This window comes from Eufriesea mexicana, unplaced genomic scaffold, assembly GCF_001483705.2.
Source record: "Eufriesea mexicana isolate 0111107269 unplaced genomic scaffold, ASM148370v2 scaffold4744748147, whole genome shotgun sequence".
Lineage (NCBI taxonomy): Eukaryota > Metazoa > Arthropoda > Insecta > Hymenoptera > Apidae > Eufriesea > Eufriesea mexicana.
Genome location: NW_016907952.1, coordinates 130,823 through 156,923, shown reverse-complemented (window position 1 = coordinate 156,923; position 26,101 = coordinate 130,823). Strand labels below are relative to the sequence as shown.

Here is a 26,101-nt window from a genome sequence, read left to right as displayed (position 1 = left end):
TCAGCCGAGGTTCGCTGCCTCGGACCCTGTGACTCGAACAGCGACTTAGCATCGAATATTTAATTCGCAGGCTGCAAGGATAGGTTAAAGCACCTCCATGCGACGATGGTCTCGTGTCCATGCATTCCTCCGTTATTTTGCTTCGGATTTTCGGGCGCGAGCAAACACAGAGGAAGCTCGTTCAGGGGTGAATAGCCGTGTACAATGTTAGCGTTCACGGGCGATTTCGCGGACAAAACGCGTGCCCGGTGGAGCGGCCATGTTCCCGAGGCATTATTCCGTGCCTGACTCGCGACAGGGATCCTCGAAAATCCGAGTCGTATCTCGCTCCCGGCTAACAGTCCAGTTTTCTTCCTGGAAACGGGTGTTTCTTATCGCGGAAGCCGATCCGGTGTCCGGATAAATGGGAAAGGGAGATGTCGTGACTGGGATATCTCTCGTAGCGTGGTATCGCGGATAGGATCGTTGCAATCATAGTCAATTACCGCCGACCTTACGCCGGCAACGATGCAACACGATACGAGTACGAAAATGCGAGGGGGAATCGCGAACCGACTCTCCGGGCGTTTCCATCGAATCGTCCGGACTGCTCGAGGCGTCGCGCGAGTTGACGAGCGTGCAGGAAAATACGCGAAAACGTCAACCGGAGCGTGTAGACGATACTCTGGATACTCACCGGTGGCTAGGTTTCCGCGGAAATTTTCCAGGATGGAATCTCGCGATGGTGGAAAAATCGGCGGGACGATAGGCGGTAGAGCGTGTCGCGATTCCGGGCGAAAGTGGAATCTCTGACGAGCATAAAGGACGAAAGGCTAAAACGGAAGCGAAAACAGGTCGGGAAACGCGGTGCGTGCGACCGGACCGAAAATCTCCGTCGTCCACGCTCGAGTTCGCAGCGCGCAGGGGTCGTTATCCGACAGGGTGCGCGAAGGAGAGCTCGGGAGAAGGTCGGTCGAGGGAGTGAGAGGGAGCGGCGTGCAAAGGAAAAGAGGGAGGTGTCGATACCGGGCGTGACCATCGGTCTACCGCCTACCGGGGCCCGATATGCGCTGCCAGGCGACGGCGTTGGCGTCCTAGGCCTCCGCCCACTGGATGCTATTTCGCCTGCCTGCTCGTTCCGTCCGCCAGCGAACGTTCGAAGCCTCTGCCGAGGCGTGGAAGAGTAGAGGGGATCGCGAACGCGACCGAATATCCAAGCGTCAGATCGCAAGGGGACGCGAGTGTGCGCGCGTCAGCTCCGTCTTCGGCAGTTCCATCGTTCCTTCACCGGTTCTCGTTTCGTTCCGTTCCGTTTCGTTTTGTTTCGTTCCGTTCCGTTCCGTTCCGTTCCGTCCCGTTCGGCCACCCTTTTCGCACGTTGCTGCGTAGTACCGTGCACGACACCGTAGCAGCAGCGGTAGACTTGGGTCGTGTGGAGAGCGGAGTGTCGGTTACGCGCGGACGATCCGCGATGCCGAAGAGAGTCGACGAGGGCAACGCGTGGCGCGTGTAAAATCGCGCGAGATCGGTATACGAGTCGCGCCACGTCTTCGTCGCGTTCGTCGCGTTCCTCGCGAACACACCCGCCGCCTGCCTCGTGTCCTGCTCCTTTTCCCTGGCCTCACCCCTCCAGGCCGGGTCGCCAGTCACCGCTCATCCCCTCTCCCCTCTCCTGCCCGTCCTTTCTTCCTTCCTTCCTCCCTCGAGTGTCAGTCCCTTTCGGTATCGCGGTGTGCGCGCATTACCACCGTACCGTACACAACACTGGGCAACGCGTAGACGCGTGCGCGATCGCTCCGAAACTTTCCGCCTTTTTTATTCTGTGCTGTGTTGTGTATCGGTCTATCGGGACCACGAAGACCACGACGACCACCGCGACTGCGATCGCCGCCACGACGAGGACCACGAAGACTACGAGAAGCACGAGGATCGCTAGAGAAGGAAACGAAGGAAGAAGAAGAAGAAGAAGAAGAAGAGGAAGAAGAGGAAGAAGAACAGTCACGACGACTGGCGATAGAAAGCTCGCGCGCGTGTCAGTCATCGGCGCGCCGCGTGTGCTTGCTCTAGCTTGGTGACAGGCCGAGTACGACGTCGATCGTGATTACCTACGTCGGAGCTGCGTGCAATCGTGGTGCGAGAGGATTAACCAGAGACATGGACACGTACTCTCGTGGTCGCGGTAACAGTGCTTGTTCGCGGTGTGGATGATACCGCTACGTCCCACGAACTCTGTTACTTCTCACCGGTAACGCGCGACGACGTCTTACCGACGGAGCCGACAGATCGCTCGTGCCTGGTCCCTGCGTCACGTGCTGCGATTCACGCGGCCGCGATAATAGGCTGGTGTATCCGGAGGAGAGAAAAGCCTGCGCGCGGTTCGTTCCGCGGCGTGAGTTGCTGCTTTTCCGGTAAACGCGGGCAAGGCCCAGGCGCGGAACACTGGACGGTGGTCGAGACGCTGGAGAACGAGCCGTCCGTTCTTCCTCGTCGTATTTTGGCAGCGTGTTCCGCTGCGGGGGTGTCTCTCGTGTCGTGGGCTACCGCAACGCGGTAAAACAGTCAAAATTCGGGTGAAGAACAGAGAACCGTTACCATCCTACGCGATGGAAATGAGCGACGAGTATCAGGACATGGGAAACCCTGGCGGAGGGGTCGCCGTGGTCAACATACCTATGGCCCATCATCAACACACGCCTGATAGCCCGTTGGTGAGTCTTTTCCTCTTTCTTCTTCGCTTCTCCTTTTTTTTTCTCTCGCCGATCGTTTTCCTCCTTTCAATTATCCACGTGATCGCGTGATTCGCCATTCCGTCTCTTTCTCGCGGTAATTTCTCGAAAATTCCATGCCTCCGTCCACCGGATTCCTGCACGAATTGTCCGGCGTCCGTCCCGTTCTGACGGACCGATCGGTCCGAAATGGAAAATTCGACGAGTCTACGCCCGAGTCGGGTGACGATAACGCGTAATTAGCGTCGGACGGGAATTGCGTCGTATTTCGCGCGGTGTTTGACGACGCCGAGCGTGTTCGATTGGCCGCTGGTCGATCGATAAAATTGGCTGACAATAGAGCGGGCCCGGGTATTTACGTATTTGCGGTATACATCACTGGAAATACACCGAGATGCTACGGCGTGCCAGAAGGGCAGCATGGTTTACAAACAATGCCAGACTGGCTGTCTTTGCGGCTTGGAACGCGTTTTTTATGTATCCCGGCTACGAGTTTTATGCACGTACGGTATCGTACCTGATATAAAAGTCACATTCGAGTTGTTTATACCGTGATCGTCCTAGAAACCCGGATGAATTTAATACGTCGTAAATACTACGCGTGCCGATTCGCCTGCATCTCGAAATCTTTTTCGAGAATCCTCCGACAAATCTCCTCGCGACCACAGACGACGTTGCCCGCTCGATTATCGACGTCGCGAGAAAATCCGCGAGAAAATCGTCGAGACGAGATTCGGCCTAAGAATAACGACATCCTTGACGGAGGATATCGAGGGACAAAAATGGCGCGAAATAAAAAGACGGGGGTCGTTTTCCCGGCAGAATTAGCCGCTGTTATTGTTGGCACCGTTTGTCCGTGGTCGTTTTAGTCTTGGAAGATAACCCTTTGACCACGGTGTACTCGAATCTCGTTTCTATTCCCGCCGTTGACGTTGATTCCCGGATCCTGTCTTTGCCATTGTAATCGCGTAATGGGTTTGGTTCACGTCGCATACTCGAATTGGTCGGACCGCGAATGCAAAACGACGAACTGTGTTTTCACCGCGCGCGATATTTCCTCGCGAGTGGTCGATTCCGAGAATAAGATGGAAGCCGGCGAAGATGACTTTGAAATCCGAAGACCGAGATTTATTGCTTTCGTGCACGGACGTCTGCGTCGTCGCCATTACAAATACCCCGTGAAGTGCAGCCGACTCCGTGTCCCATTAATGTAACCACTTACCGCGCATCCCGGCGGCTTTACGTCTGATTAATGCTGCCCAGTGACGTCATTAAAATTCGTGACCCACTGTGACGTCACTGAGTGGCCACGATCGCTGTGGTAAACGGGGAAGAAAATCTCCGACGACCCGATACTCTCGTTCCCGAGGCGGCCATTGACGTCACCGGTGAAATATCTCCGATATCGATCCTTCGAGATTCGAAATAGATATTTCGACAACGCGGCCTGAATTCGCTTCGATGAAAATCTCCGATCGCGGACGGGATAAGTTTTATCGCGTGCAATCTGCGCGCGGACAAATAGCGCCGATAAATTACGAAGCAATAGCGGGACCCTGGCTTCAAACGTTTCGCGGATCGCGATTTACGTCGATAGAATCGCGCGCTCGCGCCTCGAATCAAAATAACCATTGTCGATCTCGATCCGCTCGCGCGTGTGTTCCGATTTTTATCGCGATCCTTCCCTTCCCTTCGTCCCTTACACTTTGTTAACCTCGCGTGATACTGCTACACCGTGGTACCACGGAATAATGATAATCTCTAGCGTTTGGTACCCTGATCGACAGATTTCGCGTGCCGCCATCGCGGGATCCAGGTTCGTCTGTGATGATCTAGAAACGGCTGGATCCTCGATCTTTTCCTCGACGTGTCCGATTTAAGAATACGTCGATCGATACACTCGATGGCTCGTGCCCCCTACCACGATTCGCGAATTTTACGTAACGAAGTATGCAGCGCGTGTGTGAATGGCGAGTGCGCGCGAGGGAAAAGTCGTTCGTCGCCGGTGGAACGATAATAGCACTGTAAACAAGCGGAATAAGAACGGGTTAACGAGGGTTTCGCCCGGAAAGAAGGTCCTTGGCGTTGGACGAGTGGTGCCAGGGATGTGGCGCGAGCGACGCGTCGCGTCGTTGCGACAGGGCCCAGAGGGAGAGAGAGAGGTGTAAACACACGGTCCAGGTTGATCCAGTGCGGTCGCCGGTGTGTGCGCGCGCGAGTGCGTGTGCGTGTACGCGACGAGTATTTGCGAAGGGGTGCGCTGCGGGCAGGCGGAGGGGCCCCGGGTAATTCGCGAGCGCGCGAAAAGGGGCAAAGATGCGTGAACGGGGGAAAGGAGAGAGAGGACGATAATCGGGCGAAGATAGAGGGGCAAGGAGTCGGGGCGGGAGAGCGGGAGCTTGGGAGGGGGTCGGAAGGGGGGTTAGCTGGGTCCGACGTCGAGCAAACGGTGTGCAGAGCGCGGCACAAGGGCGGGGATTCCCCTTTCGGCCAATCGGATCGACTAGCGAGTGCGCTCGCTTACACAGCTAGCCTCGCTGTTTCACCTGCAGACGCCATGTCGTGACGTCATGTCTCGTTACGACGGGACCAGGTAAAACATGTGCGGTACCATTGTCGTGGCAGTGCTGCGAGCGCCACCCTGTAACGAGGGTACCGTTCCAAAGCTTCCTTTTCTCTTTTCCCTTCTTCTTTCTCCTCCTCTCCGATCCTCCCGCATTAATCGGAAAGGTGGTTGCAGGGAAATTTCGCGCGATGTCGCAGGAACATCGACGAAGATGGAGGGTAAAGGACACCCGCTCGATAATTTAACGCTTCGACATTCGATATGCGATACAACTTTGACAGTTGGCTAGGTGCTAGCCTCGGTTCTCTAATTAACATTCCCGCGAAGGAAGGTCCAATTACGTCGGATAGAGGATTTGATTAGGACCCGGCGTTAGCTGGAGAACGTCCTTGACAGTGCGTCAGTGTTTCTTTTTGGAGGGGTTGGTCGTGCTATTCCCCATTATCTTGGCGGAAGATTGCGGCGGAGCTAGCCTTCCCCCTCGAGGAGTTGCGAACTATTATTCGGCCGTTTTACGATAGCCCTATAAAAATCTCATAATTAGATTTTGAAGGTAATATCCTGCCGGAGCTCTCGGCCCTTAGAAGCTCGGCCCGTAGCAAGGCCAGGCCCAAAATTGCAAACACCAATCTCCCCCCACTCCCGGTGCCTTTCCCTTTTTTCTCTCTCTCTTATCTCGCAGATGCATCTACGGCACGTTATTAGACCGAGAAGAGGGACAAAAGGATCTCACCACTCGTTCCCTCTCTCTTGCTCCTCTTCGCGATACGAGATCTCCGATCTTCGCACACGCGACCGGTGTACGCTGCGCGATCGATCGCGTTTCTATCGATATCGTCGCGGTGCACGCGCCGAAAAGATACTCGCGAATTCGATAAGGTAAGGCCCAAACGGAAGGTCGTTCAACGTCGGGATCGAATTTCGCGCGCGTTTCACGCGTGCTCTCGTTTCACGTTCCGATGCAACTTTCACCGGTAAACGAACGCGCGCCGATACTCGAGGACCATCGCTTGTTCTCTCCGCTTTTCCTCGCGCGTCGTCGCGAATGGTCTGGCCCCTATCGAGGCGCCATCGCGACACGTAGCCCTGGCTTCCGCGAAACGGTGTCGCAGGGGCGGAGTAAAGGATGGGAATCGCGGTGAAAAATCGTCGGGCACGATCGACGAGTCGATTTCCATAGACCCGGCGACTTCGCCGGCCAATAGATCCGGAGGACACGATTTTATCGCGAGGCTGGCCGCGATGGCGTCAAAGCGGTTCGCGTTCATCGAGGCGCATCGTTGAGGACGCGATTCGCGGAGCGCGCATGCATTCCACGTTGCAGCTGCAATGCGCGTGATCGCGATTCAACGGGCCGTGAGCCCGTGAGCACAGAGTGTGTCCCGATGGTGGGGAATCAGTGTGGCCGCGTAGACCAAGGGGGGGAGAAAGAGTGAATGAAATAAAGAAAAAAAAAAAAGCGGAGGACCAGGCTGAATCGCGATTGGTCCAAGCTCGTGCCGCGGTCACGCCTGCCTTTATGTATGCGCCGCGTCGCGCCGGGCCGAGCCGCTCTCCGACTCCCTTCGACGCGACGCCGAGCGCGGCGACGCCACTCCGCGCGCCGATATCTCTCTCGCTTTCGATTTCGATTTTCGACGCCTCGCGTGCACCGTTTAATGGCAGACCGGTGCGTCGTGACGCTTACGCCGCCTAAGTTTTACACGTGCCTCCACCGGCCGTTACCTTCAAATTGCTCCTTGTTTCCCGCGAGGGTGAAATAATTATTTCTCCATAATATTCCTCCTTTCTGCTCTCTTTCCTTTTTTCCCTATTTTTTTCCTTCCCTTTTCTCGTTTTCGCTCTTTCTCCGTGCCTCCTTTTCCCTTTCCCTTTTATTGCCGGGGGGGACGCGTCGCGGTATTGGAAAGGCGGCGAAACGTTGGCCGGCTTAAATTTGCGTCAACGACGAGTATTTTACGTGGCCGTGTTGTTATTTGTTATTTCGCGATAACGAACGATAAATGGGCGGATAGATTAGCGGTGCAGGGTGTGCATGTATTATTCGCTGGTGCTGCGCAGTCTCGCGCGATAGATACGTATCCACGATGAGGCAATAACGTTACCGCGACGATTATTTTTCTGGTTAAAAGCGACGTGACATTGACATTGGCGGTAATGAGGATCGAAATTGCGCATAATTGATTTCCCGGGATTACCATATCGACATCTATCTATCGGTGTAACTATTATACGGCAGGTAATCGACGCGTAATTGCTACACTTTTCCCTCCACGTGGCCGCGGAAATGTGTTCGGCTAGGGAATTGCAAATAGAATTACCGCAATTGCAAATAGAATTACCGCAATTCCATGGATAGGAGGAGGGAAGCGCCGGCTAATGCGTCGAATTAGCCCGACGCGTGGATTAGAAGAGTTCCATGGGAACCGGTAGACATCGAACGCGTTACGCTTAACGATCCAAGGGATCGCGATCAGCACCCACCGATATCTCTGGTTCCGTGAATGCAACTATCAATTACGCGATGCCTTGACGAGTTCTTTAACTACGTGCCTCCTACCCGGCCGACACGGGGCTTCTGCGTTCAACGTACCCTTAACAGTGCAACCTCGAACGCTGCTGCTTCTGCCACGAATTACGAGCGAACGAAGGGGAATAAAATTCTGATAGCCTCGCTTTCGTTTCTGGTCGATGAACTGTGCTTCATAAATTATCCTAGTCTTCTTTATGGTGCCAGCCGCTGGTTCGCAAACGCCCGCGGACACTGAATATTCTATTAACTTTTTTGTCATCGTTGTTTCGCCGTCGATCATCCCTTTAAATTACCCTCGGCCAAGGGCACGTTACGGCGCGGTGCAAAAAATCCTGTAATTTGCCGATTAATTTTCCTCGAAAATTGCGTGCTATGGATATCGTGTCGATTCCTTCCTCTCCTTCCTTCTCATCCCCTTCTGCGACTAAACGCAGCTCCGTTCGGATGGTGTGTGCACCTGTGAACGCGGGTAAAAGAGGGAGCGACTGCGCGTGTGCGTGCGCCTGTGTGCCAAGGGAAAGCGGAACACGGTGTAAAAGGACGGAGAACGACGTCGGATCAGATTTTGGGTACTGCCGCTGTCTCTCGGGTTTGTTTGTTGTCTTCTGCGAGTCAAGTGGGACTTTCTAAGGTTAGCACCCAATTGGCTATCACACCCCATCCTGCCTCGGAGGGAAAGGTACGGGCGACCATTAGGCAAGACTTATAAGGTGGCTACTGCGACCAAGGTGGTCGTAGGGTCCCTCTTAGCTGGAAAAGACCCCATGCAGGTAATGGGCCTGGCACGAGCCTACCGATTCCCCTCTGTTCGAACGCGCGTACGTACCGCCTGTAAACGCACCGCTCCTAAGGTTAAGCCGATTTCACGCGGCCGAGTTTTCACGAAACCGACGGTTCCTTCCATCCACGTTGCTTCGTCCACTTTGTTCCCTTTGTCGTAGCTACGAACGAATCGTTTCGACGACACTGGGCCGATATTGGGCCAGTACTGTGGCCCCGACCGATAATCGACGGTTTGTTAATTCGGAAATCGACGCGAATTCCACTTATTATTATTATTATTATTATTATTATTCCACTGTCAATTTTCCTCGCTTCTTTTCCACGGTTCCTGGAATCACGGATAGTTTCTCTGGATTTACAATCGGTTTCTTTTCCACGATTCGACGAGAGAGTTGGCAAAGAGTTTGCGTCACATCCGGCGGAGAACGGGAATATCGATCGGAGTTCCATTATTTTACGATCGCCGATGCTCGTGACGGGTCGCCGGCGAGTTGGAAAAGGGAAATCGTCCGTATTTTTGGGTATATCCCTACTCTCGGTTGGGATATTTAATTTGAGCCACCTTGTGTATCGCGCGGGATCCTAAGTAAACGCTAACTCGATGGACTCTCTCGTGGATGCTCGTGCATGCTCGACGACGAAGAAGGCGCGGAGGAAAAAGGCGAAACGGGTTTCTCCGTCGAACTCGTGCAAACATCGAGAGCCAGAGACGTGCCACGACCGACCACGAACCCTCTTGTTGACTCTTCAACTTTACTCGCGCCTTCTGCTCTCTCTTTCTCCGATGACGCTTCTTCGTTCTCCTGGTCCGAGTCCTCTGCTGCTCGGTACACCGGCCTCCTCCAGGTCGGTCGGGTCGTCGACTTCTTACCTGCCGCTTCGTGGAACCACGCGAGAAACGGAAAGAGACGAGTTTAATTTAATTTTGTACGCGTGTTTGATGAAGCGCGGTGTCAGCGGACCATTTCGTGCCGTGCGTACGTACTTTACCTACTCCTCGGGGATCGCGTTCCGATCGCGGCCCGTTGAGTGCGCTCTCGGCCTCGAGGGGGCAGGGGGTGTAAGCATGCCGGTGAAATCTCGTGAAACCTTCGAGATATTAGAGGTGGTAAGCTGCATACGAGAGTGCACAGGTTCGTTTCTCGATTCGCAGATTGGCCCGACGAACGAAATTATCGCTGGATGCCGTGTCTCGCGTGCGGTGAATCGGTATCGAAGGGAGAAACGGGTTCCACGAGAAAGGTCGTGATTTCGATGTCCGTTGAGGTTGTTGGAATACAATGATTTATCGAGGAATAACTTCGGTTAATATATTTAATAGGGTAGAATAATCGGTTGCGCGAGGCTCGGTTGCGGCTATCGCGTGGAAGCGGTTTGGCAGCGAGCAGGCTGTTGCTCGTCGGTATGCAACTGTGTGCGCACCGAGCGTAATGGTGGTTTGCGCAACCAATGCACTTTGTGCCTTAATGCACGCACACGAGCTCTCGGCCTGTGCGCTCGCGCGCGCACCTATACGGGAACGGGACTCGTGTACACGCTGCCACGAAAGAGATGCCTGGCCAAGTCTAGTGCCGTAACTCGCCCATTCACGTATCATTATCCGCACCGGTGCCTGGATAACGTTGTTGCAATCGGTGCAATTATATTTTTACGATCCTCGCCAAGGCTTCTATTCCGTGACTATTAATGTCCGGACGGCCACCTCGATGTTCTACGATCGGGGATCGCGTCGGGTTCTAACCTAAATACTCCGGATCCGAGAAGGCGATTGTTTCCCCGGGCTCTGTACCGTTTTGATCGAGGTCGATCGCCTCGGCCGCAATGGCGGCGAAAAAAGCCGCGCCCGCGAAATAATTTTCCCTAACGGTAGCCTACGCGATCTTTAGTAACGGAGGATGAGCGAGTCGAGTTGCCATTCCCATCTCAGAGAGCTTCTTGCTACTATACGATACGAGGGGGACACGGTGGTTCGAGTTGGAGAAAAATCGGTGCAATGAATTTTTGGTCTCGACACGGATGCTTGCTACCCCTAGGGAAGGGTTCATGCCATGGCGTGGAGCAATGGTTCGCGTTGCCATTGAACGTAGCAGTTTCAGGGCCCGTGGAATATTCCACGCCAGAAGGATTAAGGGCAAAGAAAAATAGCTTTTAACATTATCTTGGACGATCGGTTTTCCTCGAAGCCATCGACGAGGCAAGAGTAGTCAGCCGCGTATTCGAGGGTTACTTCCTTTTCTTTTGCCCTGTTCAAACAATAGGAATAATTTCGTAGAAAGTGCCTGTCGCCAGTCAGGTCAGTCTGATGACTTTATAACTCCCGCAAGGCCGGAAAACCGGGTACGCTGCCTTTTTTCCTCCCTTTTCCGTCGTGACGTCACAACATTTTCATTTTCCCCGGATATACCATGGCAGTCAGGTAGCTCCATAAAATTCGTCATTTCTGGAAAAATGCCCGCTGCACGGGCGAAACAGAGGGATAGCCTTTCTTCCGGTGTCTTCGATTCCGAAAGATGGCCGATGGACGCATTGTTTGGATTTTTATTTCCTCCAGGCAGGATTCGGGGTTGCCGTTTTTGCCATCTTTCTCGCAATAAATATTATTCCTTCGGAATCGTGGTTCCGTTTACCGACACACGCGTGCTGCATAGCCGAGAAGCCGAGAGGTAGGCAGAGTACAGAGGTAGGGGGTACAGAGGTAGGTACACATGGGATATACGCGATGTACCCGCGACGATGTTCCAGATTTTCCACGAAGCGAAAGTTATCGGGCACGCGTTTCAGCTGTAACAGCGGTGAAATATCGTGCCGCATCCACCGGTATTTACCATTGACGCTTTTGTAATAATTATCCTAGCGGAGCGTGTGTGCAGCTGCGGCGCGTATCTCGGTGCCGGTGCGACCGCGAGCGTGTTATTATCGATATTTATTACCGTCAATTGATTTTGCTAAGCACAGATATAATAATCGGGTGTTGCGCGGTTACTGCTAGCGAGCGAATCGCCGCGCGATTTTCCAGCGTTTCAAACTATGCACTTTATGCACGCCCTACTTTCGTTTTAATAAATCCGTGGATCGCGCGCCGGTGGTAACGCTGGCTTTGATGTCTTCCGTAATGGGATAGTCTCTCGGTCCGAGGATTACGTACAAGTGTATCTCGGCGTTTCTTTCCATTCGAATGAGGACATGCCGGTTTCGCCTTCGCGACGACTTTAGTTTCGCGCCTTCCTCGTCGTTAATTACGCCGTTTCTATTCGCCATACTTTGTTGCCTCATCCTACGGTCGAAAAGAACGGCCGCGTTTTACGATTGCGAGATCCCCACCCGTGTAATTTTCTTACAGAACTCGCGATAATTTACGATATGATTGCCGGCAATTAAACGGCCAGGGAAGCACGGTTGGAAAAAGTCCCTTTAAAAACCGCTGCGATATCGCTGCGAATCCGTGCTCGCTGATGGACGGCCGAGAGATCCCTGGCATGGCGGTGGAATTACCATGGAACGACGGCAAGTCAAGGGGACCTCGTGTTCCGTTAGAGAGCAGAGCAGGATTTGGGGAGGAAAAGGAAGAGTCGTTGGTCGATGGCCGGGGAGCCACAGGACGAGCAGTAGTTTCCCGTGATGGGCTTCAGGATCGCAGACCCAGATGGACGACCACGATATCGATAGTCATTGTGTATCGAGAGCCTTCGTATCTCTTTGGGATTATCGATCGAGAGACCCTCTCGCTGGGGGGTCCGCAGACTGTCCTGGGCCCCGTTATTCGCCCCTCGTCGCAAGCTCCGATCTCCTTGTTTTCTTCCTCGCAATCCTTCCGTTTCTTCCATTAGCTGCAATTCGCCCCGAATTCGTCTCCGATTTTCCTTTTCCCCCGTAACGAGAAAAATGGGGAAAATTTCCGTTTATCCGCACTGCCTATGGTAATCGAGAGACAGAGAGATAGAGAGGGAGAAGAAAACACGATGGATTAGAATTCGTTTGTGTATTTACATAAGATATCCGAGGAAAAGATGAGAATCACTGAAGCTCGAGTCGTATCTAGCAAAAGGGACATTGGAGGGTAAGCCGCACGTGCCGACCGTATGTTTCGGGACGAGAAAAGGTTTTAGAAAAGAACCTTTCAATTTCCGTTCTCGTAGATCTTGGCCTGCCATTAATGCATGAAATTCAGATGCCACCGTTGTTCCCTGGATCGTCTCGCGTAGGCTGTCGTACTTACCCGTGCTGCCCTCTACGTCGCGGCGAGCGGTTGCGCAATTGCCAACGACCACCACGGACAATTCCGATTAATCCCGTAAATCACGCGTTTCCGCCGCTGCTGCGTGCGGATTCGCGAATGAAAATCGAACGGGGAAATATTTTTCCTCTTTTTCCATCGCGACTAACGGAGCAATAACGCTTTCGCGTTAATTCCCTACCGTATTTATAGAAGATCCTTGAAAGCTGTCCCGGCGATAACACGGTTGGATTTTACTTGGTAATTTTTCACGCGCGTCAGTGAAAATCACGTAGCCGACTATTTTTCTTCTTCTTTTTCCTTTTCTTTTCTTTTTTTTTCCTTTCCTTTTCCCTCCTTTTTCGCGCGGTCGTTGGAGCGAGCAACAATTCCAACAATCGTAGAACGGTACACGCGTGTGGCCGCATTGTACGGGCACACAGTCGTCGTTTGTTCGTTTGCGGCAGCGATTGCATTCTGCCAGCAAGAGGCATCATTGTCGCCCGCGGAATACAATTAGCAGTAAATTAGCATACGCCATCGGGGCCGATAATAAAATCCTGCATATTATAACGATTGCATCGGATCTCACAATGCCGTTGTCGACCACAAATTATTAATTTAATGGCCGCGAGTCGGCTGGCGCTGCTCGAACGGCGGAGCGAGGGAATTACGAGCCGGGAAACCGACGACCGACCGATGGAAATTCTGCCGCGTGTCGCGACGCGAAACGCGAAAAAGGCACGCGCGACGACTCCGACTTTGTAACAATCGCAATTCCCGATCCTCTCGCGACCGGTTCTGCGCGACGAATCGCGTTTCCGGGGGGCTTTTGCATAGACTTGCGCGTTTCTCGTTAAAGGCGCACCTGTTGTGCCACTATCTTCCTCGCCGAGGCAAAGACAGTGGACTCTGGTCGACGGTCGCGAAGACACATTCCGAGCGTAGAAACTCGCGCTTCCTCGGCAAGGATAATCGGGGTTAGGTCGGGGAAAGTTGGCGGAAAGACAGCGAGCTTTCCGAGACGACTAGTCAGAGCCCCATGGTTCGTGGAAGGGATGGTAATCGGGTTTTAATAAGAAACGACGTTCTTCCTCGGCGAGTGGGGGGCAAGGGAGACCTGGGTCTAGCCGGGTGCAAACGGAGAAGATGGTCGTCGGCGAGGGCTGCGGTGGATGTTGCAGCGCGAACGAGAGAAGGGAGGGAGATATTTCGGAGGTTATACTCGGGGCCCGTGTCGCGCCATCAAACTTGGGAACGGAGGTTCGCCTCTTGACGTCTGGCGCGAGTTGCATTCGCTCGTAAAGGCGTCTCGTAACTCGAGGCGTTATAGACATCGTCGGGGGTATATAAACGTCTCATCCTATGTACTTACCGGCCGTTTCTCTCTATCTACCTGCCTTTCTCCTCCCCTCTTTCTTTCTCTGACTCGCTGGCCGGTCGGTGGACGTTGCTTATGTACCGCGTCCCTTTTGGTACATACCACCGATACGGAGAGAGCAGGGCACGTCCCCGCGTTGAATACGCGAACGCGCTATCCGCAGAATGCGCATAACGGGCTCGTAACTCGGAGGACGCTTCTTTGTAGCGGCGTGCCACCTATACCGTATCGACATTATCAGCGGATACTCCGGACACGTCCACCGTTTCTTACGCGGTCGAAACGTCGCATTACGGAACGCAGCCGTATAACGTACCCGTAACTCGAAAAACGTTACGGCTGTGCGCTATCGCGGGCTTGGAAACTACTCGCGGCAGTAATGGCGCGCCGCGTAATTGGCAGGGATTTAGTTGCCAGGGTTACACGCCGCGAGTTGTTCAGATGTCTTCGCGAAACCACGCGAGCCTGAATCACGAATATTATCGGCCGCGGGATTTCACGGATCCCCGCTTTTTACCGGCCGGCTTTATCGTCGTTACGAATATCGATGTTGCACGGAGGAGGCCGATTAGGAGTCACGTTCGCAAGAAGGGCAAAGCCGCGAGATGCATTTCAGCCCGACGATCATGCTTCCCTCGCGTGCGTGCCGCTGCTGCAACCAGAGGGTTCGCTGTTTCTCGAGGAAGCTGCCTTCCCATTTTTAAATTCCAAATACTCCTGCTATTCCGTTCCTCCTCTCGGCTGGGAAATACGACTTTATCGCGAAGGTCGTTGGAAAGGGGGGTATTTATCGGAGGGGGGTTATCGGGGACTCGGTTACGCGTTGGCGACTCGGTGTCGGATCTAGTCGAAATTCCAAGGGGAAAATAAAAGAGCCTGAAAGGATCTCGAGGAACGGCGGAGACGGATGGGAGGGCTGGGTAGGAAGAGCAGGCGGATGACTGGGAATATATCGCTTGGAAGGTTTCGCGGTGCCCCGGGGATACGCGGCAGCGGAGTATTCGCTCGGCAAGACGGCATCGAGCATTTCGAAACGATCGAACATCGTGCATTCGCGTACCGTTTCCAACAGTCTCCCCCCGACAGTTGCTCGCTGCTCGTGGAAAGCGTGAAAAATCAGTCGGCAGCGATGGTCGAGAGAAACGGTTCGCCGGCACGGGCCCCGGTGTGTTATTAAACGATCCCGTTGGAACCGCGGAACACGAGCGGCTAGATTCGATACCGGCGTAAATAATATAAATCTTCGTGACCGTTCGCCGGTGTATCATCATTCTCGGAAGTAAAGTGCAATCTTGGAAACATCTCGTAATATATTTTAGCCTCGGGGGCGTTCATCCCGACGTTGCATTTCGCTCTGGTCTCGCTATACGCGAACCATTACCGTTCACGGGGCCCGATACGGCGGTTCCGTGACTCACGAGGCCGCTGCCTCGCACCGAAAGCAACGAACGGATATCCAAGATGGAACTCGGCCGCGGTGGAACGAAAGGAGAGAAGATCGGAGAGAGAGGGAGAGGGAGAGAGAAAGAGGAAGAGTGAGAAAGAGAGCGAGGAGAGGGCGATCGTTTTGAATATATCGCTCGGGGGCTGTCGAATCGCGCCGCCCTGCGAGTGCAGACCGAATCCGTTGCACGCCGGCAGGATCGAGGATTCGAGCGCGGATTGGAGGAATCCACGGCCAGTCTGATTCTTCACGCTCGCTCCTCGGCTTCTCGTGTCCTCTTTCCTTTTCCTCCCGTCTTTCCCAGAAGCAGGACATCCAGCCAACAGGAACAAAAGTTCGCCCCGTAAAAGATCGGCGTAATCGTTATAATTAGAGATCGTAAAGCGTCGAAGAGGGCCGCTCGCGCTTCGATGAGAAAGCTGAAGGGAGGTGGAGGGAAGGGGGCAGGCTGGGCGAGGGGGCAGAGCGAAGGGAAGAAGCTGCAACGCTCGGATCCGGGGAACGAAACTTTGTTCAAAGCGCGATAACTATAATTTCGACGCGATGTGCCGCGCGGACGCTGGCAAAGTAAATTCAAAGCCGATCATCCGGGGATTTTAGAGACGACGAAACGAGCGGGGACGCGTCTCTGCCCCGACGCCGTCTAACGAAACGGGCCCTTGGTCCGAGACCCAGTCCGCACCCCGGGACACCTGTGCAGAAAGTATATAAGACCATAACCGCAAGCGTTTAATGCACGCGCGCAGACAACGCGAGACCAGACGAATTTTATAGGCTGTTCAGGGTTTCGGCTTAATAGCCGAATTCCACGTGCACACACGACCACTCGTGAGCCGCGCCGGCCCTGCAGCGGAAATTATAAGCGCTCCGGAGGCATCGGCCCACGACGTCAGGCCCCTATTGTTTCTTCGTACTTTTCGTCCTCCGATCCGATTCCCTTTCGACGTCTCTGAGTTGGTATTCATCAGTACCGAGAGGTACTGTGCCCGATCAGAGATTCCTCGAAGAAAACACGATCACACCTGCACTCGCCATTTTTCCCTGGTAATTCGAGTTTAAAGCCGCAATTTTTCTAAATGGAGGTCGACGATTAATATAATTACGCGTTTAATAAGAATCACCATGTCGTACCTCTATTGTTTCTTTGTGCTTTTCGTCCTCCGATCCCATTCCCTTTCGACGTCCCTGAGTTAGTATTTATCAGTCCCGAAAGGTACCGTGTCCGATCAGAGATTCCTCGAAGAAAACACGATCACACTTGCACTCGCCATATTTTCCCGACAATTCGAGTTTAAAGCCGCAATTTTTCTAAACGGAGGTCGACGATTAATATAATTACGCGTTCAATAAGAATCACCAGGTCGTACCTCTATTGTTTCTTCGTGCTTTTCGTCCTCCGATCCCATTCCCTTTCGACGTCCCTGAGTTGGTATTTATCAATACCGAGAGGTACCGTGTCCGATCAGAGATTCCTCGAAGAAAGCACGATCACACCTGCAGAGCAACGCTCGCCATTTTTCCCGTTGATTCGTGTTTTTAAAGCCGCAATTTTTCTAAGGGGGGGGAGGGGTCGATTACGCGTTCGATAAGAATCGCCATATCAGGCCCATATAGTTCCTTCGCAGTTTTCGTGCTCCGATCCGATTTCCTTCCGACGTCGCCGAGTTAGTATTCATCCGAAAGCTAGGAATAGTGGGAACGGTCGGTCACACCTGCACCGCAACGTCCGCCATTTTTTCCCGCCGACTCGAGTTTAAAGCCGCAATTTGTCTAAACGAAGGTCGGCGATTAATATAATTACGCGTTCAATAAGAATTACCATGCGCCTAGAAGGGTGCTCGTGTAGCCCAGCTGCGTATCCTTTCTCTCTCTCTCGGCCTCATCGCGATTTTTTGCGATCTCGGTTAGACCGTAAACCGAGCGGAGAGGAGCCGGTGGCTGGACGAGAGACCAGCGCGGGATGGTGTGCTCCGCGATGCTCTGTCCGTCCCAGTTGGAATTATTTTCCAACAGGGCGTCTGTGGCGTCTTGACGCTGCCAACTGCTACCTGCCACGGTGGCAGCCGAGGATCGTTCAGGTATCAGAGAATTTACCTAAACGAACAAGGTAGCGGTTAGGAAAATTTGCGGAGCATCTCGCGTCCAGGGCGCGCATCGCGTTGCAATCGTTACGGGCTGAGCTCGTATAAAGCTGCATATCAGCTTAAGGGGTAAGGCTAACTCGATTAGTGGCATTATTGGTATCGGATAATATGCAGCGCAGGGGTTCCCGCGCTACCGGGGCATATTAGTAACAGAATCCGTACAACGCTGCCTCGTTTGATATTACCTACCTCACCGCGAGCGAGACGGGTGTTGCGTTTTCTTAGCGAGTAAACGGCACACGATCGACCGGCCGTCTCGTGTACGTAGCTGCCGCTGCACACCCTGTCCACGCGACTACGTACGTATACCTCGTAAATCGAAGGTAAATTACGCCCGGGGAAACGTATTGCCACCGTCCTGACGTCCGGGAAAAATATCATCCTTGTAAACTGTTCTCGCCCGCGCGTCTTTTATTCGCGCCGCGCCCCGATGCCTGACAAATTTCTCCCATTAAGACCCGTTCCACCTACTCGGCCCGCGACACGATTTTTATTTCCTCGCGCTTAAAATATTCCCGACTCCGAGAGAGAATTAAACGTCACACGGCTTATACCGCGCCGGCCCGGTGAACGGCAGAGATATCTATCGGGAAAGAAACGGGAAGGGAAGAGGGACTCTTGTCTCTTAAAAATAGAATCGTTCCTCGAGATCATCGAACAAGACGAAACACCACGTGCGGCTGCACCCGGGGACAGGATCAACTTCGGAATGGTTTATTTCCGGCGGATGTGGGGAGACCGGGTTCCCTGTTTTCGCGGTCATCGCGTCTGGACCAACTTGGAGGAACTCGCAGAGTTCCAGGCCGCGATTTACGCCCGCGGAATCGAAGGACGCGCGTAGGTGCCCCCTCGTAGGTGGCCCCTCGCTAAAGGGGAAGAGAGAGAGAGAGAAAGAGAGGGCACACGCAAACGGTCTTCGATGCACGCACGCACGCAGCCTCGCGCGAGCTGCGTGTACGCGAGGTCGCGTGCTGACACCGACAACCTCCCCAACGCGCGCAGACCTTAAGTCTGTGGCGAGAAGCCCCGTGTTTACGGTATCCCGTTTCTTTCTCGTTTACCGTCTTCGCGCCCTATACGCGAATTCATCGGGTGCATCATCCTCGTCGTCGTCGTCGTTGTCGTGGTCGTTGTTGACAGTTAGTCGAGCAAGGATCGTTGGACGATCCGTGTGCGAGTAAATGGATCGGACGATCGCGATTGCGAGCAATTCGCGCAACGTTCCGACGAATTAACTCGCTCGTTCGCTCTCGTTACTCTCGTGATTTATCTCGCGTTTGTCGTGATCGCTGTTTACAAGGTCCGAACGCGTTTCGTTATGTCGGATCAGGCGTCGAGGAAAGGGAGTTGGGTTTACGGACGATGGCTAATTGCTCCTTTTACGCTACCTCGTGATTTTATGGCAGCGCAGCACACAATCGAAAAGAGCGTGGAAACTGAGCGGTCCGCTTGAGGTTCGAGCTTGTTGAACTACAAATTTGTCTCGCTGGCTCGACGAGCAATTTTCAAAGAGAACCGCTGATCGGCACGCACGTACCTGCGTGCACGCACTCGGCACGAGTCGGAGGAGCAATGGGGTTCCCATAGTCGCGCTCGGTGAATGATACTCGCGCGATGCGTAGCAGCCGGGAGGCCAGAATTTCGACTGAATTCGCCGATCGGGACAAGCTTTATCCTCTTTGCCACGTAATAAGTCGGGATTTGTCCGGTTTCGTTTGGTTTCCACTCGGACCGCGGAGAACTTTGGCCCAAGGAGTATTCAGCGATACGCAATTAGCACGAATACGCAAATAGCGAACGTTTTATTTCCATGAAATCCGTGGCCAGAGGAAGACGGTAGCTGTGTACATTCGCGCCATTCGATACGAACCGAGCCGTCGAGGAAACGTGTTTTCTCGAATTTCATTTGTGAGCCGATCGGCTCGAATGGCCGATGCAAACCTATCGTCCACGCGGTCAAAAACGCGTCATCGCAGAGGCATTCCGCTATTGAGTATAACTCGAATAGTTAATAGACCGTAGGTCACGTGCGTGGCTACGCTATTTTCTGCTAATTCTTATCATTTCTCGCCATTTCTTGCAATTTTACGTCATTCCTCGCTATTTCACCCCATTTTACGCCATTTCTCGTCATTCTCCACAATTTCTCGCCATTTCCCATCATTTCCCACCATTTCTCACCATTTCTCGCCACTTCTTGCCATTTTACGTCATTTCTCACCATTTTACGCCACTTTCCGCCATTTCCTGTCATTTCTCACCATTTCCCATCATTTCCCACCACTTCTTGCCATTTTACGTCATTTTTCACTATTTCTTGCCACTCTCCGCCATTTCCTGCCATTTCCCGCCATTTTTCTCGATTTCTCGCCATTTCTACATCGCATTGGAAATCTACGGACTCATGGCAGTAACCGGATGAAGAATCCCCGAGAATATGAACCGACCACCTTTCGAAAAATAATTTCCCGCGTAGATAATTATAGAAGGGTACAGAAAGACCGCGTAATAGAAGCGTCAGGTGCAGAATCTTTGAAAAATCGGAGCTTTGCGTGACGAAATCGGTTCGAGGAACTGGTGGGAATGTGACCAGTCAATTTCCAAGGCACGACTGTATCTCGATTATTAATTACTCCGAAAAGAATCGCTTTCCCAACCTCGAAGCTCACGTTTCATCGCCAACAACGTCTCATTCTATCCACTCCGAGGGCCAACCCGACGTCTCGACGACGACGACGACGACGACGACGTCTCGTTCGAATGTTTGAAAAAACGTCTCTCCACCACGCGGTGGTTGGTCCACTAAATTATACTCGGCATACTCGCATGGCCAAAGTAGAAGCTCGCCGAGGCAGGCCGATGTACGCGTCTGTCCGCGTAAATACGGCTACGCGTTGCTGTTTGACACGGCAACGTCAACAACACCCTGGAAGCTTTTACAGGCCAATATGTCACCTCCCCCTCGCTTTCTCGCGTATCTCGTGGCGCTGAGCGAAACAGCGTCGAGTTTACCAACTACTCGCTGCGACCGCGCTCCCCGTGCTGCATTATAAACGCACCTTTTCGCGATGCCGCCTTGAAAGCTTCGCGCAATGCAAAGGCCACCTCGGTAGCAGGTTCGCAACACCGATTCAACCGTTTGCCGCGCGATTTACGCACGGTGTTGCATTTCCTCTACGATTCGACGCTGCTGATGACCACCCTTTGCTCCCTACCTCGTCGCGAGGACGCGAATCGCGATGGGTCGTAGGGTCCCGTTAACTCGCGATAGGTCCAATCGGATAGAACGAGATCTAAATGAAGGAATCGGTAGCGTGTGCACATAGGAGCATTGCATGCCCCCTTGCCGCGCGATTTACGCACGGTGTCGCGTTTCCTCTTCGATTCGACGCTGCTGACCACCCTTTGCTCCCTACCTCGTCGCGAATCGCGATGGGTCTCGGGGTTTCGACGACTCGCGTGGGTCCAATCGGATAGAACGAGATCGAGGTGAAGGAATCGGTAACGTATGCACGCGTGTGTGCAGATAGGAGCATCGCATGTTCCCAAGAGTGGCGGAGTAGGGAGCGGAATCGATGCAACCTTGCCAGGTGGCATGGAGGTTGCCTTGCGCGTATCGGCGATAATTTCTCGCAGACGTGTTTGATATTCAAGCCGCGACGAGAGACGCTCTCACGGAATAAACGGGAGGTTAAAGCGGCGTATAAAGTTATTCCACGAATCTGATCGGGACATTGCGTGACTGCGCGGATGTTGCTGAAAAGGCTGGCGGTATATAATAACCCGTACGAGGATCATCTTTGATCCCGCGTTTAGGTTATAGCGTCCTCGATAATTGGATTAATTAGCGCTTCTTGTCCGGACGATCCCTGTAATCTATCGAGGAGAGATTCGTTCTCGGTAAAACCCACGGGGAGAGCGTGCCGCGAGAGACGATCGCAGCGCCACGCCGAGGATTCGTCGACGTGTGGGAAGAGCCGGCCTTCGCGCGCGTGCATGTACCAGCGGCGAATTTGCCGACGACGGGACAGCGACGGGATAGCCGGGGTACGAGAAGGCGAAAAGACAAGGCGATGCAAGGCCAAATTCCCCCCGTGCTCGAGTGGCCGTTTTTCGCCTCCCCCAGAAGCACGCCGAGGCGCACGATCTTCTTCCAGCTTCGTACGCAATCCCATATACGCGAGCGACGATTGTATTATCCCGGTAGTTAATGCTATTTCGCGAGGCGAGTTTGACGAGTTTACGACGCGATTCTACGAGGGTACAAAACGGATGGACGGACGGTTCGCGACCGACCGCCCCGTCCCCCCCTCCGCCGCTCCGCCATTCTTGATTTATGCTCGACGTTACCTTTGCCAACGGATTTACATCCTGATATTTATTATTCGCAATATTATCGCGCGCGCCTTTATTGCGTTAGTCGAAAAGCCTCGAACGCCAGGTTCGCCGTCCAGCTTACGGGGGCCCCCCTCGCCTTCTTTTTCTCCCCTTTCCACCGACTGTCTCGTGTTCGCGGTGCCTGCGGCCCTCGCGTTCCATCCGATCTCTCCAAACGCCTACCCTTTATCCAGCCTCGTCTTAAACCGCGTCTACGTCGGGCCCGGTCACCCCCGAATCCCCTAGTACCAACCCCCCTTTGATTTCGCGCGTCCTTGTCTCGAGGACGACGCGTCCTCCGTATATACCCGCGTTGCGCAGTCTCTAGGTGAAGCTCCAGGCGTTTTCAGCGAGGATTCCTCGGTATCCAGGTCCGGCTTCCGCGAACGGGGGCCCGGGCCCGTGCGAAATGATCGTTTTGTCGAGGCTCGTGTATCGTTAAATTAACGTTAAATAAACGGTTACGCGGAGGCGTAATTTCGAGCCGGAGTTCCGTGTATACGCGAGCGAGGCTGGTAAGGCTGGACCGATTATTCATTCAAGCAGCCAAAAGAGCCACTGTCGGCTCCCGTTCGAGAGCACGGACACGCGATCGGCTATCGTCATCGTCGCGTCGATCCTCTTCTTCTGCCTGCCAGTGACCTTGCATCACGCCAACCGCTTCGTACCCCGGCTTTCCGCTGTCTCCCGATCCCGTACGGCCCTGTTCGCCATCGACCTGGCTCGGTTACACGGGGTACCGGGGTACCGCTTGGTAATTCCTGGCTATAAAACGATTAACGATCTGTCGACGCGGGATTCGCGAGGGAGTCGGGGTGGAAAATTATTAGAAACGTTGCAGCAGCAGCGATGGCCCCGTTACGTGGCGGAAGCGGTACACTCGTTAAATCGTATTTATCGCCGACAGAGGGCCAGCAAGCGCAACTTCCGCGATCGACCGCGAGATACGCGTTTCTATCGGTCGTAAATAATTCCCGGCTGCGGGTATTCTGCCTGAAAAGTGTCTTTCCTTTCGGAATCGGGAACGGTAAGGTAGTATGAACTCGTCCGGCGGTTGCGTCGATCGAACATCGTCAAAGACGCGGAAACCGCTCGCGTTTCCGGAAGCGGTGTCGAAAGGCGACCGCGCCTCGATTCGCCCCGTTATTCCCGCGAAATTGCCAACTTCCGCCTTTCTTCCTCGATCGCGTCGCGTGCAACCGATCAATGGGACGAGATCCACGGGGAACGCTGTCAGAGTATCTCCAAGCATTTGCCAGCAGATAAGCAAACGAGCGGGCACGCGCTTCTGCTCTAGCGCTGCCACGTTCCAAGGTCAAGGCTGCCTCCAGCCCGTCAGCATCTGGCATAATCTCGTGCCCCGGTTCCTTTCGAAAAACTCGTCGAATGGCTGCGTCGGGTGTGCTTCGAGATATACAGCCAGCGATAAATAAACCGTCGGTGCATCAGCAGTCATCCACGCGATTCCAAAAGGTGCAGGAGGGAAAGTGTCACAGGGGGGCTCTGGAAAAAGTCGATGGAATATTCTTATTCGGGTAGGCACTCGTTCCAATTGGCTCTAGAAACTCGTTACTCACCTGGAAAATGGTTCACATTGGTAGTGATCGAATACATATCGTTTTCTTCACGGTTTCTTCTTCGATCGAAGGATTTTTCTATCATGTAAGTCGTGTGCGATTGACACGACTTAAGACAGATTTGCCGAGCCGTGGAATGGCTCGAAGGCTCGACAGTTCTTATTTTTTAATTCTTTTTTTAGTATTATTTATTAATTTATTTGACGGGAAACACCCTTTATAAAGGAGTAATACAGTAAATTAAAAATAATTTAAAAAATAAAACTAAAAGGAGCACAATTACGTACAAACTTATACAGGAGGATACATTGTTCTGTTTACATTTTGGGACCACGCTGTTGAATCTTAAATCGTAGAGCAAGGGGTTAACCCCTTTCCGTACTTCAACGAGTCTGACTCGTGATCAAGATTTCGGCCCAAACACGAATATCACGAGCCAGACTCGTGAACAGAAAGTCGATCCAAACATACATATCACGGAACGATGTTCAGCCAGTTACAATCGTGATTGTGTTTTAGCTTCTATCAGTACGTCATGAGAGTTGATCACGATTCTTATGATCTCTGTTACAAAGCAGTTTAGTTATCATCCAACTATCTTTTGGGCCCGAATTTCGTCGAATTAAATGTCGGGAAGGGATTAATGCTAATTCGAAGGAGAGACACGATTTTTGCCACAATTTGTAGGCTGAGAGAGCGATCAGAGAGACGTATCGTTGGTCTGGTTACATGTGCAATCGTGGAATCGAAGATCGAGTTAAGCGCCAGGGTGGTAATCTGACGGAGGGCTGCCCCCGAAATGTTTTCCGGTGAGTCGAGTGGAAAATGTTGCTTGTCGACGATGTTTCCCTTATCGGAGAATGTGTCTCAGATAACGGGGAAAAATTACAGCAGGGACACTTAAGAACCGGACAGCCGGTCTTACGTATCTCTCGATCCTTCGTGGACTTTCCTTTTCCCTCCTCGAAAGCGAAAACGGAAAAATTCGTCGGTCGTCGAGAAACGAAAGACGAATGCGATTTTGGGCCTCAATCTCGTCATCGTCGTCGTCGTCGTTGAGGGCTCGAATACAGGCCTCGTGGACTTTCGTTTACCTTCTGAAAAGCGAAAACAGGAAAATTCGTCGGTCGTCGAGAAACGAAAGACTCGTGCAATTTTGGGCCTCACTCTCGTCACTGTCGTCATCGTTGAAGGCTTGGATATAAGCTTCGTGAATTTTCGTTTTTCCTCCTCGAAAGCGAAAACAAGAAAATTCGTCGATCGGCTAGAAGTGAAAGACGAACGCAATTTTGGGCCTTAACACGTCATCGTCGTCAAGGGCATGGATACAAGCATCGTGGACTTTCGTTTTCCCTTCTGGAAAGCGAAAACGGAAAAATTCGTCGGTTGTTAAGAAGCTAAAGACGAACGCGATTTTGGGCCTTAATCTCATCGTCGTCGTCGAGGGCCTGGATATAGGCCTCGTGGACTTTCGACTTTCTTTCTGTAAAGCGAAAACAAGAAAATTCGTCGGTGGTTAAAAAGCAAAAGACTCACACGATTTTGGGCCTGAATCTCGTCACCGTCGTCATCGTCGAGGGCCTAGATACAGGACTTTCCTTTCCCTCGTCGAAAGCGAAAACGGAAAAATTCGTGGGTCTTCGAGAAGCTAAAGACTAACGCAGTTTTGGGCCTGAATCTCCTCATCGTCGTCATTGTCGAGGGCTTGTATATAAGCCTCGTGGACTTTTGATTTTCCTTCTAGAAAAAGAAAACGGAAAAATTAGTCGGTCGTTGAGAAGCGAAGGACTAACACGATTTTGGGCCTGAATCTCGTCATCGCCGTCATCGTCGAGGGCCTAGATACAGGACTTTCCTTTCCCTCGTCGAAAGCGAAAACGGAAAAATTCGTGGTCTTCGAGAAGCGAAAGACTGACGCGATTTTGGGCCTCGATCTCGTCGTGTCGTTGTCGTCTCGGGCTTGGATACAGGCCTCGTGGGTGTTCGTTAAAAATTCCTCCGATATCCGATGTCGTTGGCATTATTTCAGAACGCGCGTCGTCCTGGTCGTCTTGGGGTCGCTACGGCAATCGATCTTACTTTCCGCTCGACAGCATTTTTATTTTATTTTCGTGCCGATGATAAATGCGCAGATTACGCGCTCGCCCTGGCCACGATCCTCGTATCACTGTTAAATAGCTCTTCGCCTCTTGTTTTATTTTCTTAGCCGCCGTACGCTTGTTACGGCCGAGATGTTACACGCGTATTTACACGCTGTTTTCGGCTAGAAACCAGTCGCTCGCGAGACCTCGTCGCGCGTCCTCTCCGTCCCGGTCGCTCGTCTAGCGTGAAAAACGACAGGTTCGGGGGAAAATCGGTAGGACGAAGAGCGTAGGAAA

General features: G+C 52.9%; 1 protein-coding gene across 1 annotated transcript in view; it reads left to right on the top strand.

Annotated features, from left to right (window-relative positions):
* Positions 1-2,117: 2,117 nt before the first annotated feature.
* The window catches only part of retn (retained), a 112,313-nt gene continuing 88,329 nt past the window's right edge, over positions 2,118-26,101 (top strand). Inside the window, exon 1 of the mRNA XM_017899150.1 lies at positions 2,118-2,687. Coding sequence (XP_017754639.1) covers positions 2,583-2,687 — 105 coding nt within the window. The 5' untranslated portion in view covers positions 2,118-2,582. The remainder of the gene's footprint in view (positions 2,688-26,101) is intronic.